Consider the following 17,947-nt stretch of genomic DNA (forward strand, 5'->3'; position numbering starts at 1 on the left):
CTAAAGTGGTGGTGGCTGAGATGATAGTTATGATTTTGCTAGTGATGACAATAATTGATATGACAATGGTAATGGTAGGTATAATGCTGTGGTGGTGATATTGATTGTGGTGCTGATGATACTTATGATATTGTGCAAATGATGGTGGTAGCGATTCTGATGGTAATGATTATGTTGTAAAAGTGCTTGTGGTAGTGATGGTGATGGTTTTAAAATTGATGTGGATCGACGTGCAATTATTTTTAGGTCTGATAACCATTTCCTTATGGGCTCATTCTTGTAATAGAAATCTTTTAAAAAATGACGCAAAATACATTATACAACAACAGTTAAACCAGGCCCATAAGTGGATTCGGATGTCAGACCTGCGTGTTTGTTAACCTACAATGCAGCACAAATCCCTTTCGAAATGGTATTCTTTTTTCCACTATGACACAATCAGTCGAATGCTTGGCAGGTCTGTATCACTGCGTACATAGACACGTTAGTTGTAATAATATCTATTGAAATACCACCTTGAGTGGCGATAAGCCAAATTACACATCTGGAATACAACATTTGCATACACAGTTGTTTGAGTACAGAATTAATGAGAAAAATCGTGGATTTATTTTTCTTGTAACCATTGTTTAAAATATATCAATCTTATTATGTATATATTTCCGTCTTTCTATTTTTTAATTTTAAACTAAAGTTAGGAATTTGTTTTTGGCCAGTAATCGTAACTTTATCAGACCCTACCCAGATCAAAACAACAACCCCAACCCCTGACAACATTACCCCTTGTTCTGAGTTTAAGAACATAGGCAAGTTATTGTTCTTAGACCGAACTGGGCTTTTATGTTCTGTATCATTCTATTTCACCCAGTTTCAACCCGTTGACATTCTAACTTCTCGTCAGGGCAAAAGTGGATACCAAATACTTAATAGTATTGGCTAACGAACGAAGTACTGAAAATATTGAGGACTTGGTATTAGTGTCCTTTATTAATCTTTAATATATTGACATCGTCTATGGAGATAAGTTTAAATGCAGAGGTTGTGCTTTCGGCTTTGGAATTAATTTGCGTGTTGTAAAGCCGCCAAATTCCATCCCGTCTATACAATTACCTCGTTTACTGCCAATTTGATAACGCATTGAATTCGCCATGTATTAAATCTATCATTATGTCATACAGCTAGTCTACTCAAGACTGTACAACTTATAACAAAATTTTCTGAAGTTAAAGGACAGGTATCGACATCGTTCAAAAATTTTGGCTAAATTCAAGCTATTATTGATGGCACTCACTGAATTATCAAGATTATAACATTTTTTAATAAAACTGCTTCTTAAGAGATACAGAAATTTGGTGGGTTTTTTTTGCGCTGCTTATACTATTATGACAAATATAATATTTTGACAAATTGAATACCAGTCATTTAAAACAAATAGTTACTGAGTGCTTACCCACTATTATAGATTGAAAAAAAAATGTAAAAAAGGCAAAACACACGTAGACACACAATAGACACACACACACACACACACACACACACACACACACACACACACACACACACACACACACACACAAATCAAACAAAAGCAGGGAAAATACCAACAAAAGAAAACAAATAAAAAAGAACAATAACCCCCCCCCCCCCCCCCCCCCCCAAAAAAAAAAAAAAAAAAAAAACAACAGCAAAAAAAAAAACAACAAAACAACAACAACCCCACCCCCCAAAAAAAAAAAAAAACAAAACAAAGAAAACCTGCCGAATCTTCCTCTGTGCCTAGCCAACCCAAACTCTTGAGCAGGTATTTGAATGGGATACTTACCAATAGGAGAACACGACAATTGTTCCTTATAAGAAATCAACCACCATTCTGGAATAAAAATCATATCCCAGAAGAAAAAAACAAACAAAAAAACCCCACGAAATTAACACACACACACACATACACACACACACACACACATAGACACTTAACTGATTATTTGTCTCACAAACAGAGGAGGTGGGGTTTGTGAAACATTTAAGACGATACGGATATATCATGTAATTACGTGGATTCGAATCCAGCTCAGTAAAAGCAAAAACGGAATATTGCCCAGCTTTAGTGTGAAGGACGAATAGTGCAAGCAACACTATTTGTCCGTACGTACAGCAACCACGGTTGAAGCTATTCGACCTTAAGGACGAATAGGGCTACCCTTTCCTATGTGTGCTTTCCTCTTGTCTTCTTGAGTACCTAGTTTTTCTCAATTGAGTACAAAGCTTGCAACTCACACGCTCGTTGTAGCCGTGTACCAATAAATATTATCCCATTCTAGTCATGCACGATTTATATGAATTACATTTCAAGTTCCCCATTATAGCCGAGCTCTCGTTGTAACCGAAGCCGTTGCACACGACCTGTACTATATATCTAAGGCGAATTGCGGGAATTTCAACATTGCCGTGGCAAAGGAGTTGGCCACACCTAAATAGAAAGGTGGAGAGGTGAGACAAACCTCTCAAAATACCCGAGGCAAACAATATACACAGTTCTTGGACACGAGGGAGAACAATTGGAGACATTAGCTTCATCCACTCAAACTCAACGTGGACGTACGTGGCTGATGTCACTTAGGCTTGCGGGGGTAAAAAGACAGCAAAACGACCATAAAGTGAGTGTCGTGCAAAAAAGTTTTTGTGCGGTAGTCACTCCACAAAGCAGGCTGTGTGTGCGATGTGCAAAAATTAGACATTCAGTGATAATAACACTATGTGCCACCACCACCACCAACACCATACACCCATTATCTTCATCAATATCATACATCTCCCCCCCTCAACATCATCATAATTAAAGTCAATTTATTTTTTCATGAACCAGCAACTGGGGTGACTTTGACTCGTGCTCAAAATGACAATGCAAAGTCATTCCATCAGGCAAAGCCATCTCAGTTGACAGTTCTACGTCAGGTGGGCACAATCATTTTTAGGGCTGAGATACTGATGGAACGAAGTTGACGTCACTCAGCACTTTGTCATTATTTTTAGACAGCCTGTTAGTGATCAGTTCTCAGTAAATTATATCAAATAAGACTATAAATTGTTAAAGGTTACACACAGTTTTGTGTGTTGTTGGTATGTTTAACCCTGGTTGGTGGATGTTTGTAATTATTTTACCTAAACGCATAGAATCAATTCTGTAGACCACGGATTATATAGTGAAGAGCTGTGATGTAGGCAAAAAAAAAATAATTGTCGATTGTCAAAATACATACGTATTAGTAGTTCGTTATATCAATCAAATAAGAAGAAAGACGATTGTCAAAACTACGAGTTTGTTACAAAATATTCGCGATAAGCATTATATATTGTACTCATAATTGTTTCAAGCCTTATATTGGCATAAACTTCTCCCATTGCAGTTACAGGGTACTCAATAATAATAGCGATTCCACAATGGGGTCAGTAAGTCCCCCCCCCCCCCCCCCCCCCCCCCCCCCCCCCCCCCCCCAACGTACGAATATACGACAGGTGCCTGCCAATAATCCCTTTTCTTTATTGGCGGGAGACCTTCCAAAAGCTCCTAGCGCCAGCATTTCTTTCAATTTGTATTTTCGCCATGGACGTTTTGTCATGTGTTTATTTATTCAATTTGTCATCATATAGAAGCATTTTAAAAACTCTAGAACAAACCTTGATAGATTTGTGAAACTTTAAAATTTCCTAATTTGATCATTTGTGAAAGTTTAAAATTTCCTAATTTGATCATTGTTGGCCACCATTTTGATTTGTGAAGTATTGAAATGTAGTGCATAGCAGTCCTAGGTTTTTTGGGTTTTTTTTTTCTAGGGTTAGCTAGAGGTCAGAGGATTTTTTTTCTATTATAGTTAGTTATGTCTTAGTAAAGGTGATAGGGTGTTTGTTCTTCCTATTAGCGTTAGTTAAAGGTACTATCTAGTCTAGGTTTTATTTTTTCTTAGGGTTAGTTTGGAGTTGTTTCCCTTAGCACTAGGACTCCTAGTAGGAGCTTTCGGAGGGCCTCCCTTATTTATGGGCAGGCATGTCTGGCAATAACGACAGCCTATCTTAATAGGATGACTGATTAAAACAACAGAAAAAGATAAAGTGGTTAGCGGTCTGTGAAAGGGGGGGGGGGGGGGGGGGGGGGGGGGGGGCTGCCACTGTCACTTGCACAGTCATAGTCTTTGTCATCTCACCAAACAAGATTGTATTGTTGTGCAGTCCTGTCTGTGGATAACGACAGCCAATTTAAAACCTTAATTCAATTAATCTTTTAAAATACACCTCATACTTACACATGGAGAATGTTTGCAAAGTTCCTTGTATTGTGTCACAATTGTTTCTTCACATATTATTTCATTTCATGCCAGGGCCTTCGTTCTACAGTTCTCTCCAACCATCATAATAATAAAGTATAGGTCAAGGGTCAATTCGGGAGATTACTTATCTAGCTAAATGGTTAAAAACAAAATAATAAGAACAACAATTACGATAATCCAAAGGTATGTAGAAAAATAATTATGGCTTTAATGTCTTATTACATCTTATTTTCATGATTGATACAATATTAAAGAAGAAAGAAAAAAGATTGCTTGCTTTACAATTTCCTAAATAATGTACCGCCCCCAAAGTAAAAGTGTGTTCAGTCCATACATTTCGTATCAGCGTTTAGATATCAGCAACTATTGATCGTTGGGGGTGGGGTGTCAAGTACCTTTCCGGGACTTTGGTTAAGACGTGGTCCTTGCCGAGTGAAATAATTTTACCAATGGTTTTGGTTTAAACTTGCTTTGTAGTTTGTAGTCACACATTTTACTGTTTACAATAAAATCACCTATTACTATTAACAATGTACTTATCAAAATACCTACAGATTTCTTTACATAGACCCAAATTTGATGGTTTAAGCCAATGTTTTCACATAAATATTGCCAAAATAATAATGATGATGATGATGATGATGATAATAATAATAATAATAATAATAATAATAATAATAATAATAATAATAATAATAATAATAATAATAATAATAATAATAATAATAATAATAATCAAACGGACTCATTCCTGTAAATGCTGCAAAATAAAGAAAACCTAGAATTTCTTCGTTCGGCAAATACCAATTCAATTCAATTCAACGGTTTATTTTAGGCAATTGCCAATATAAGCCATGCTTGTACACTTCAAATCAATACAAGTAAAAGGAAACTACCAAAATAAATATATAGATAAATAGATAAATATGAATATAATCAATAAATATACAGATAAAATAAATAGATAAATAAGTGAATAAAGAAATGAATAAATAACATATATAAAAATAAGTCAGCAATCACTAACATTGATTGAAAAAATAAGTCATCGAGCACAGATAATTTCAGAAAAACATTTCTAGAGAAAAAAAATCCATATTCAAATAAAATAACATCAAATATATATACAAATAAGTCAATGGTCACTAACATTGAAAATTAAGTCATGAAACACAGAGACTGACAGTAAAACATTTCTAGAGAGAAAAAAATCCATTTTGTTCAAATGAATAACATATGTACAAATAAGTCAATGGGCATTGAAAAATAGTCATAGAACACAGACAATGACAGAGAAATAAAAGTTTTAAAAAAAAATAATGAATTAAAAAATAAAACGGTCACTAACATTGAAAAGTAAGTCATTGAACACAATTACAGAGAATCGTTTCTATAGATAAAAAAAAAGAAAAAGAAGAAGAGAAACCGCACACACATATACACACGCCCGCACACACATACACACATGCGCGCGCACACACAAACACACACACACACACACACACACACGCACAGCTATCGCATTTTGAGTAAAACACATATGAACAACAGGTCAAAATGTCACCATACACCTAAAGATATGTGCGATTTGAAATTTGATGATAATAATATGTTATGCCCAAGGCTCAATGTGTTGATGGCGATGGCATTGATAATTGTAGTAGTTACAATGACTAGGCCAATGATGATGAGGTTAGTGCTAATGAGCACGATGATATTTGTGTCGCTAATGCAAATGGACGATAATGATTCGTTAAATGATGAAAACGATGCTGACGTGGATGATTGTGCTGATGCTGACGTTGGCGACAATAATAACGATGACGTGGATGCCTATTGTGATAACAATGATGTTGGTACATGGCCTACTTCAGTAGTTACGTCATGCGCTGGTAAGAATGGCCATGCAATGACTGAAAACAATGATGGAGGTGAAGACAATAATTGTGATAGTAATGGCAAATACGTGATGAATGTTAACATAAACTCAACCAGATATAGTCATGTACATACATAAATATATCACATACACTAGTAGATTGAGTCGGATTGATCCTTAGGAAACTTTCTAATTTCTTTGATACTGATTATCAAATAGCAAAAGGCGACCATCTATCAAAAGGTGTTGAAATTTAGAATGGAGATAAAGATAAAGGGAGTAAATCTGAGGCTTAAATCTGACTTATTCATTTATCTGCAGACATATAGTTACCTCTGACGTGGGGACATTCGTTTGTACTAGACAGGAAAAAATAGCGATTTAAAGAAAGAATTTGATTTGGAAAAGGTTTTTCGTTGCACTTATTATTTTTTTTTTTTTCACTGTACCAACAATCATAAAGTGTAAATAATGCTGCTCGAAGCTCGAAGAAATAAATAATAACGTGAAGTTGAATGTAAGCTTCAATTTAATTACAAAAACAGATCAAATGAACGTTTCGGGTTTCCCCTTTATCAACAAAACAGGATGATTGAAACACCACAGATGAATGAGATGATGTGGTAATGGCGTAGTTAAGATGAATAAACAATAAACCACTACCACATCATCTCATTCATCTGTGGTGTTTCAATCATCCTGTTTTCTTGATAAAGGGGAAACCCGAAATGTTCATTTGATCTGTGTGTTTTTTTTTTTTTTTTGTAATTAAATTGAAGCTTACATTCAACTTCACGTTATTATTTACAACAATCATAAAGGGTGACTGGGTCTCTGGAGATGAGGGTAATTATGAAGTATATTGTAATCGCTAAGACTACCACGACTGTTTACCGTTTTGATGCTGCGTTTACTTAAAAGTGGGGGAATAAATTAAATAGTTAAATCTTTGTCGTGAGAGAGAGGGGGAGAGAGAGAGAGAGAGAGAGAGAGAGAGAGAGAGAGAGAGAGAGAGAGAGAGAGAGAGAGAGAGAGAGAGAGAGGGCTGAGGGAAAGAGAGAGAGAGAGAGAGAGAGAGAGAGAGAGAGAGAGAGAGAGAGAGAGAGAGAGAGAGAGAGGAGAGAGAGAGAGAAGAGAGAGAGAGAGAGTGAGAGAGAGAGAGAGAGAGAGAGAGAGAGAGAGAGAGAGAGAGGGGGGGGGGGGGGGGGGGGTCCGTGGAGTTTGTTAACTGAACAGTCCATTTGTTAAACCGAGTTATCTCCTTCTGTTATCCTTCCGGCCATTGCTAAGAGACAAGGCACTGTGTACAAAATGGCGGCCTCCTGTTGATTTTGGCTGAGGCAGTCGTCGTAGTGAAATTGTTACAATATTTTGTGCTGTTTACATTCTTTACAGGTAACATCAAGTGTATTCAAAATTGAGGGATTAAATTATTAAAAGTAATCGTGGCAACTTGTCAAAAAGAGAAGAAATGTACCAGTCCAAGTCAACGAGTACCTACTTCACTTCTCTGTTTACTGTTCGATTTGCTCAGGTTCTTATAACCCAAATTGTCATAGGCTCATTGTTGTATTTGAAATATTCTCTAAACAATGCAAATTATTGTCCAATATAAAAACATTAAAACAATCTCATAATTGTGTTCGGTTATCAGACCCGCAAATATGTGCCCATCGATACAAGTTCATCATGTTTGATTTTGTTTTTGTTTTTTTGTTTTTTCCCCCTTACTCACTCTTACTCCCAGGCCAAGTGCCCTCTTAAATCTAGACACTTCTGATAACTCCGGTTTAATTACCTCTTCTAGGTTGAATGTATGATAAACACGTTTTTTAAATCTTTATTTTTTGGCCCTTTATTGTTTTGGTAAATTTTGACTTTGGTATTATTTGTATATCAGTATATCTAAAGGACTATTTTTGTGTTGGTATAATTTTTAAGGAGCCAGGACAAGCTTTCTAATGGTGCATTTCCTGCCTAATTACTGATATTGTTTCTCAGAAAGCAAATGAAGTAAAAAAAAAAAAAAAAAAACATTACAGGGAGGAGCTTTTAAAATTATGGGTACAGTATAATTATAGTTGATACATAGACAATGTTTGAAAAGTATTTCTGCCAAATTTAAATGCCTATCTTTTCCATAAATTCTCACCATAGACGTTTTCTGCTTGATTAATATTATTATTTTTTTAGTTTTTGTTCCCGATTTGTTGAATATCAAGTTTTATTATATTTAGTAAAACATCTGTATTTAATGTGTGCAACTCATGTATGGGTCTTTGCAAAGTGTGACTGTGTTATGGTTAATTAGTGATATCCAAAAGTGCTCTGAGGTTTCGGCATTAAGTGCTTTAAAAAGAACTTTTATGATGATGATCTTTATTATTATTATTATTATTATTATTATTATTATTATTATTATTATTATTATTATTATTATTATTATTATTATTATCATTGTTATTCATATTAATAGAAATTATCATAACATTAGAGGATTTAGGTTTAAACACAGTGACAAATCTATTGAATAAGATATATGACAGTGGTAAAATTCCAGATGATTTATTAAAGTCAGTGTTTATAACACTTCCAAAGTCACCAGGGGCCACAGAATGCGAGTTACACCGAACGATTAGTCTTATGAGTCACTTCACGAAAATTCTCTTAAGAGTACTAATGAACAGAATGAGGAAAAGTATAAAACCAGAGATATCAAGAACTCAATTTGGATTTGTCCCCGACAAAGGTACAAGAAATGCTATTTTCACCTTATCAATGTTGATGGAAAGATCTATTGAAGTCCAGAAAGACTTATTTATTTGCTTTATTGATTACTCAAAGGCATTTGATAAAGTTAGACATTGTGAGCTATTTAATATCCTTGAAGGACTAGACATAGACAGAAAAGATCTTAGAATTATTAGAAACTTATATTGGAAACAAAGTGCAGCCGTCAGGATTGAGGGAGAATTAAGTAAATATATACAAATTAAACGAGGTGTTAGACAAGGATGTGTTTTGTCACCAGACCTTTTCAATATCTACAGCGAAACAATTATTGGAAGTTTAGGAGATAGCCCAGGCATTAAGATCAACGGTGAGAATATCAATAATATAAGATATGCAGATGACACAGCACTAATTTCAGACTCAAAAGAAAATTTACAACTACTCCTCAATAAAATAGTCACAGAGAGTGAACGTATGGGGTTATACTTAAATGTAAAAAAGACAGAATGCATGATTTTATCAAGGAGAGAACGAAATCCAATATGCAACTTAATAAGCAATGGAAAAACTATAAAACAAGTTCAGGCATTTAAATATCTTGGATATATAATAACTTCAGATGGCAGATGCAACACAGAAATAAAACGAATAATTGCAATAGCTAAAGATAGTTTTATAAAATGAGTCCAATTTTTAAAAACCACAATATCTCAATGACAACAAAACATAGGGTTTTGAAGGCCTATGTATGGTCAGTAATATTATATTGCTGCGAAAGCTGGACAATTACAGAAGACATTAGAAAGAAACTGGAGGCAGCAGAAATGTGGTTTCTTAGAAGGATGTTAAGAATCTCATGGACAGAGAAGAAAACTAATGAAGAAGTATTAGAGCAAGCTGAAACTAAAAGGCTATTAATTCGTACAATTAGAAAAAGACAAATGCAATTCTTAGGACACCTAAATCGACATAAATGTATTGAACATCTTACTCTCACAGGAAAGATAGAAGGTAAAAAGAGTAAAGGTAGACCAAGAAAAACATATTTGAATAGTTTGAACAGCTGGGTGACAAAGAAAGAGAAGAGTAATATTAGTTTTCTGAGGTTATCTGATCAGAGAGATGAATGGCGTATCATGATCACCGATGTCTGGCACAGACTTGGTACTTGAAGAAGAAGAAGATTTGTATTAGTAGTAGGTATCCTTTCGTCTCATGAGATGATGGTTTGCGCCCTGTTTGACTTTGGTCTTATCAGTCTTATTGAGAGCAGCGACAGGTGTGAGTCAGAAGAACGATCCTTGCATGGCAGTTCTACCGCAGTTGCTGCACACGTAGTTTGACTGTGTGTTTGTTGGTTGGTTCTTATACCTCTCTTTCCTTCTTGCTCTCCTCTCCTCAAACTTCTTCTTTCTCCTCTCCTCACCTCTCTTCACTCCCTCCTTCACCTCAAATCTCCAGCCGCTGCGGTCGTCAGCAAGCGATTCTCATGTATTTATGTTGATGCCAGTCAGTTTCATGTCTCATTTGCAGACATCATATAAACGCAGAGCTGGACGGCTGGTTGGTCGCCACAACTAAAATTATTGCTGGTAGAATTTACTTGTCTGAGTTTTGTATAAATTTTAATGTTCTCAATTTTCTTCTTACAGTTACAGCATTAAATCTCCGGAACATAATTAAAAGTCTGATATACAAATTTGTTAATGGGCTTAAATTGAGATTATTATAATTGGCAATATTTTTGGGTTGGTTTGCAAGAATTTCTAGTACAACAATTTGACCATAACATTTTGGATTATGGCACTTAAAAATAGTCATTCATAGTGATAGATGATTGTGGTTAGCTTCATTGTTATGTTTGTTTCTTTTTTTTTTTTTTTTCGGGGGTGGGGGAAAGAGGACAGGGGGTTAGAAGGATTTTTAAAAATCAAACAACTAGCACCCCTTTCTGTTCTTTTTCTTTTTTTTTCCTGCTTCTTTTTATGCTCTTTTTTAAATATATTTTTTGGCTCAAAACATAATGCATGGCCTCATTGATAGGTTATACTAAATTTTAAAAAAGAAAATAAGAAAAAAACCTTGAGTTTTTTTATTGTGCAATATCCACTAAATATGCTCAAAGCGCTTTACAAGGGATCCCTAGCCAACAGAAAAAAATTATGTAGGATGAGACAAGACGCCTGTTGGGTGATATAACTCTTTTTTTCAGACAGAGACAAAGTTGTTAACAACCAGGTAATCATTTTACATCTGGGTACAATGAAAGAATGTGAGTAAAGAGCCTTTTCCAAGTACTAAACCATGTACTGCTCAGAGCAGGACTCAAACCCAGGATCTTGCAATCCTAAGACAAGTGTCATGTCATTAAACCATATAGTTGAACCAGCTTATGATAACTCCTCATACCCATTGTATTTCTAACAGGTTGCCAAAACAAAGTATTCAGCCAAATCAATTGAGATAAGGGAAATTAAAAAAAAAAACAAAAAACATGGCGAATCTCAAACCTCAGACGAGTGGAAGGGGTCAGGAACCCCCCATGTACCTGCAAAGACCTTCAACAGGAAAGTCTCAAGATGTTCGTCATATACTGGCTAGAACATTCAGGGACTTGTATACACGAGATGCTGTAAGGCCTGAAACTGTAAAAAATCTGCAAGTCTCAAAAGGAGGTGATGATCCTTATCATGAAAAATATGTGGAAAGTTTGCAGAAGGTATGATATGTGTATAAAGTAATTACTCGTAGCTTTGTAATGCAATATTTATTCTAGAATAGCAGTGATCTTGAAACTATGTAATTTTATATGGCCACTTTTTATGTTGAATATGTGGAAACGATATTTGCCTTATTTACCAAATATTCGTTGGGCTGAGTTAAATGTGTCTCATTATCAGTGTAATCATCTTTTAAATTTTCCGGATCATTAAGTTTCAATTGTAATTTTATTTAATGATAATAATAATAATAATAATAATAATAATAATAATAATAATAATAATAATAATAATAATAATAATAATAATAATAATAATAATAATAATGCTACAATCAATTAAAAATCTGAACTTCATATGATTTTCACATTGTTATCAATATTTGATTTCCACACTTATAATTTTTCTTTATATCACATTTCAACAGTAAAGCACAGTCAATGTTTATTTAGTTTACTCTTTTTGAGAATAAAATGAGAGAGAAAAAGAAAAATGGAAATTACCCGCCCCCCCCCCCCCCCCCCCCACCCCCCCTTAAAAAAACATAACAACAAGCCATTGAGTTTGTAATTAAGTTGATATTTTGACAAATCTCATTGCAATCCACCATTCCTTTTGATTTTATGTGAAATGCCGCCAAGATGTAAAGCTACCTAAAATATCCCAAACAATGTCAAACAAAACTTTCGTTGGCTTCCTGTAAAATTTTGGATATTGTATAGTCAGCAATTTTATATTATAAAGTTTTCCTTGGTAACTGTCCTGCTTTCTTGGCTGGCCTCATCCGTGTGTATGACCCTAAAGGTAGACTTGGACTCACTGATAACTATTGTTTAATTGCCCCAAAATGAAGTTCCAAGCGATTTGCAAATAGGCCTTATATACGTTGCCCCATAGATATGGAACTCTCTTCCTTCTGATCTTAAAATTAAAGTAGGAGATTCTGAGGAAACTTTTAAAACTCATTTAAAAACACATTTGTTTAAATGTTGTATCTCTGATGATCATTGAGCACGTATCTCATAGTTATGCATTTTCTCTTGTTACATTACTTCCGTGTGTGTATGTGCGCGTGTGTGTGTGTGTGTATTTGTGAGTGAGGAAATGGACGAAATTGTTACAATTTGTTATTTCAATGTGCACCTAGAGTTGTGTCTTCACGGGACACATGGGCGCTTTATAAATGATTTATTGCCATTATTATTATTATTATTATTATTATTATTATTATTATTATTATTATTATTATTATTATTATTATTATTATTATTATTATTATTATTATTATTATTATTATTATTATTATTATTATTGTTATTATTATTATTGTTATTATTATTATTATTATTATTATTATTATTATTATTATTATTATTATTATTATTATTATTATTATTATTATTATTATTATTATTATTATGTCGGTATTGTTCCTTTTGAATAATCCAAAGGTCTACTCTGAGTGGCAGCAACGTATGGATGAGGCAGCCATGCTCGAACGGCACATCATGCAAGCTCAGGCCAGAGCCATGTCTGCTGATGAACGTGAGCTTAATAAGACTTCCCAATCCTGCGACAACTATTCTTCATTAGGGTTGCCACCAGGTAAAAGTCAACATTGCTATGGGATAAACGATTATGTTTATGGGCAGGCGATTGTTTCAGAGATGAACAATTGATTTTGATAAAGATATTTTTTCTTATAAGTATTTCATATGTTATTGGTATTACACTTCTCATTTCCAAATTATAATTACAATTTTCTCCTCTTGTTATACCACCATCTACAATATACTTTGCGTAATTCACAACAAATTATTGACAAAATTTACTCTCATGCTATATCTCACTTGATGACTGTTTTGAGTCATTTTTCACCAAGCCCTTATCAATTTATAATGCAATGAAGACCATTTGGTTTAAACTTGCTTTGTAGTTTGTAGACACACATTTTACTGTTTACAATAAAATCACCCATTAACAATGTACTTAACAAAATACATACAGATTTCTTCAAATAGAGCCAAATTTGATGGTTTAATCAATTTCATCTGTTGACATTTTACCTTCCCTATTATTATTCTATTTTTAAATGAACAAATTTTTCTATAGATTGGTTTATAATTTTATGATAGATCCAAATGAGAATTTTTTATTGAAACTACACAAAAGCATCTAAATCTACGTTACACATTTTACCTTGATATTCGTTTGTTTTCTTCAGTGCGTGCTCATTTTAGATCATGTATTGATGATCATCTTTTGGAAAAGTATGATCTATTAACACCAAGTGATTACATGGTTCAAGAACCTCTTCCTGTACCAGCCCCTCAAGGTATTTATGACTCATAATAATTACAGAGTAAGCCATTATCTAGGACTGTGAAATAAATTCCGTTTTACCAAAAGTATATGAACAAACTCAACATTTTAAAATGAATTTAGCATATCAATGCTGATAAATTTACGAAAAATATCATTGATGATTTGATATCTGTAAACGCCATAGACGATCATGGAATATGTTCTAAATGGCTATCTTAAAGCAATATGCATAATTGTGCATCTTGTTTACAATTGTTTATCACTTTTTAGCATTTGTTGATTTTATTAGACAGCCCAATTGACTGTAGACTTGTTAAAGAAAATAATCACTGGCTAGTTTCGGAGAAAAGTAATATCTGTTCAGAAAAGTAAGTGGAGCAGGCACTTATGTTGATAACAGCAAACAATGGAGTGAGTAGAGAAGTGCCAGAAGACACGGTGATGGGAGCCCGAACCCAAAACCTAACTACGACAAAATCCACCTGACCATTTTTTGTTTTTGGAGTGGTGGATAGTGTTTCTGTGTTGAACCCATGACCTCAAGAAGTCGGGAGATCGGTTCAAGATATACACAGAGTTTGATACCATTTTTAATTGGAGTGGTGGATAGCTCTGACAGTAGTGCTACCCTCTCCCGGCCAGGCGGAATTATCATACCAGTAAGGTTGTTGGTTCAAGCCCCCATCGCTGCAAAGTTTTTAAAATTCTCTATTATTGTCTTCTGGCATGTTTCTACTCACTTCATTCTTTGTTGTTATCGTTGTAAGTGCCTGCTCCACCTTTTTTTTCTGAATAAATATTCACTCCAAATATCAGAGCTTACTCAATATCTCAATCGTCTCTATGTTACATGTTTGTAATGAGAATAAGGCTATTAAGCTTAACAGCTTGCTTTGATCTGTTTTTGTAATTAAATTGAAGCTTACCACTTCCTTCACATTATTATATATTTCTTCGAGCTTTGAGCAGCAATTTTTACATTAAAAAACTTTGCGACAGTAGCGTTACCCCGACCAGGCTGAGTTGTCGTACCATAAGTTCATGGGTTCGACCCCCTATCACCGTGAAGTTATTAAAATTCTCTATTGTCTTCTGGCACTTTTCTACTCACATCATTCTTTGTTGTTTTAAAGTTATATCTGCCTATGGTTTAGAAATAATACAACAACACAACTGTCTGGTTTCTATTGGGAGTTGTGTGTCTGTGTGTGTGTGTGTGTGTCTGTGTGTGTGTATGCTTGTGTGTGTGAATGAGTATGTATCAGCCAAAGTAAATTGTAATTTAAGCGCTTAGAGTCTGGTGTCTCGGAGTTATAGCGCTATATAAGTTTTCAGCATTATTATTATTATTAACACAATAATAAATAAATCAATGAGTTAATTTAAATAAAAAAATAATCCCCAGAATGCAAAAACCCTCAACATATTCATGGCTATCTCCTATAATTTCTGTAAATATTAGCAATTATGTTTTTATTATTGATACAATGAAGACATATTAAGTTTTCTCTTTCTAATTATTATTATAAGCACTGTAATATCTGAAAAGATATATGTATTAAAAACATAACTAATGAGGGACTATTTGAATATTGATAGTTTCTTATTGCATTATGACCAACAGGCCCAAAAGTTCCTGACTATGCAAGAGAGACATTGGCTTCACGTCAGCACAGCAGGCAGAACTCAAAGCCTTATCTTGAGACTCCTTTAGCCCCACTGACATCAGGTCCAGGAGAGAGCATGGAGCTTCCTACATTCGTATCAGAAGACTTCCAATGTGCCCCCAGTGAGAATTCTATGGGAGGGAATGAAAAGGTGAGACCCTCAGCGTTGTCTTTACCTAGGATGAAACTTGTGTGAAAAGATTTACTTTAATGCCTGTTGTCCCCCATTGAGTGCGCCTTGTTATGAAAAATATTCCGATTTGCCAATGTCCACCTTACAGGAACTCCCTACAGGGTGATAGATTCTTTCATCATATTTTTTATGCTTAGTAGCTGACTTTGAACAGCTTGAATAGAAGGCATATACTGTTTTACATTGCCTTACTTTTGTTGTTGTTGTTATTGATGAACGATGATGATTGTGTTGCTATGAGATGGCCGAGAGGATAAATCATTGTACATATGTATGGGTTTGAACGACACTGTTAACATCTCGTTTCGAAACCCGCCCCCCCCCCCCCCACCCCCCTTGATCAAGAAACCTGGCTCCTATCGCCCACTTTACATTGCTGCGTTGTTGCTGATGTCTAGGATATATATATCTTAAGTCAGTCTTTTCTTAAGTTTGACCCTAAAGAAAACGTTAACAACATCAACAAAATTCCCTTTGATCATTCCAAAGGGGAACATTTTCAATAGAGTATTCTAAGAGAAGACTAGAATATCTCAGGCATTGGCCGCCGTCCAGTCCACAAAGCGTGGTAGAGCAAGATGACTTAATTGAGGCCGCACAACACTTTAGGGATTTATACTCAATGCCCTCTGGATAGGATACAAAGCAAAAACCATAGCCCTGTGCGAGTATGCACTGCAGATAAATAAAGAAAACTGATTTTAATTTTTTCATTATCCTAATTTTTATTTAAAAAAAATCTATTTCATAAAACCAACCCTGTGATTGATACTTTTATTTGTTTTTCCATTTTTCTTGTCTTACCAAAGAAATATCCCAAGAAGAAAAGCTGGAAAGAATATATGTCTGAGGATCAGAGAGAGGAAGAGCGGAAAGCTTTAGCGATGCTACATGCCAAAATTAATTACCTTCAGAACCCACGCCACGTTCCTCCATCTGCACCCCCTGGTGGAAGGACACTTATCCAACCATCCAATAAAACTCCCAAAGAAATTGGTATTCAGAAAGAACCGGATCCGTGAGTTGGATAAACATTTTTAAGGCTTTGAAATAATATGGATTTTTTTTTAAATGGAAAAAATTAAAAACCAAAAGTACAGAATTCGTGTATAACCAAAATATGGTAAAAGTTACTGAGAAAATATTACTTTTGTTTTCACCTTTTTGTAATGATTTGTATAGCCATGTCTCTTACATTCTTAAAAGTGATACAAAGTGTAACATGGGAGAAAATATCACAACTGAGCTTATGAAATGCATACCCAAGGAAGGATGGCAAAAATTGAAAGATCTAAAATAGTTGTTCCTATGGCTCTGAAGGACTTTCAATCAATGGCAACGTGAATTGGATAGACATGTCAACAGCAAGAGCAATAAAAGAATTCAATCTTTCCGAGTTTTCATGTAATTTTTAGACTATTTAATAATGTAATCATTTTTTTTTCATTGACAGCATACCATCCGATTCTGTTGTTTTCTTGGCCTCTCCTCCCATTGTTGGGTTCAAAGATTATAAAGTTGGAGAGGTATATGAGGTAAGCCAAAAAAAAAAAAAGGAAATAAAAGAAAATCAGTGTGTTTTTTAAAATGTCATTTTCTTTTTTTTTTCTGGTTTATGTTTGTTTTTGTCATGCTCGTAGGAATAAAAATATTGAACTTGTACAAGACATAATAATTGATGCTTTCCTTTAAAAGATTGATATACTATTTTGCAAAATGTGAAGGAGAACAAAAAAAATATTGTTTTTGTAAACCATAAAAGCCTGTTTGCACATTACTCAGTTAACGATGAATGTTTTAGCATAAAGTGATTGGGCTGCAGTATATAAAGGAATGAATACTTACTTATCTCATTTTTCAAGATATTTTAAAAAAGTGATTGAATTACACCAAGCATAATTGTGACCTGTCATCTCAAAGCGGTATTATTTTGGGATGAGCAAGGTGCTGGAAATTGAATCAATAGCCCCAAATATGAAACTTCGGGTTAATTTTATATTTATTATGTTGGAGAATAAATAAAATTTCTTTCATTGCAGAAAACTGAAAGTTCATATTTCCTATCATTTTGGTTTTCAATTCACTTTTCTGGGTCCGATTTATCCCGA

At 34.4% G+C, this 17,947-nt stretch overlaps 2 protein-coding genes across 2 annotated transcripts in view; one reads left to right on the forward strand and one right to left on the reverse strand.

Moving 5' to 3' along the window:
* Positions 1-4,647, reverse strand: part of LOC144965156 (uncharacterized) — an 18,990-nt gene extending 14,343 nt beyond the window's left edge. Inside the window, exon 1 of the mRNA XM_078900189.1 lies at positions 4,299-4,647. The gene's annotated coding sequence lies outside the window, so the exon portion shown is untranslated. The remainder of the gene's footprint in view (positions 1-4,298) is intronic.
* Positions 4,648-7,485: 2,838 nt separating this feature from the next.
* The window catches only part of LOC144965157 (deleted in lung and esophageal cancer protein 1-like), a 44,996-nt gene continuing 34,534 nt past the window's right edge, over positions 7,486-17,947 (forward strand). Inside the window, exons 1-7 of the mRNA XM_078900190.1 lie at positions 7,486-7,596; positions 11,362-11,653; positions 13,106-13,259; positions 13,879-13,989; positions 15,604-15,797; positions 16,649-16,857; positions 17,293-17,374. Coding sequence (XP_078756316.1) covers positions 11,429-11,653; positions 13,106-13,259; positions 13,879-13,989; positions 15,604-15,797; positions 16,649-16,857; positions 17,293-17,374 — 975 coding nt within the window. The 5' untranslated portion in view covers positions 7,486-7,596; positions 11,362-11,428. The remainder of the gene's footprint in view (positions 7,597-11,361; positions 11,654-13,105; positions 13,260-13,878; positions 13,990-15,603; positions 15,798-16,648; positions 16,858-17,292; positions 17,375-17,947) is intronic.

The sequence above is a fragment of the Berghia stephanieae genome, chromosome 2, assembly GCF_034508935.2.
Source record: "Berghia stephanieae isolate SIO BIC M18660-M18661 chromosome 2, UCSD_Bste_1.3, whole genome shotgun sequence".
NCBI classification, from domain to species: Eukaryota; Metazoa; Mollusca; class Gastropoda; order Nudibranchia; family Aeolidiidae; genus Berghia; species Berghia stephanieae.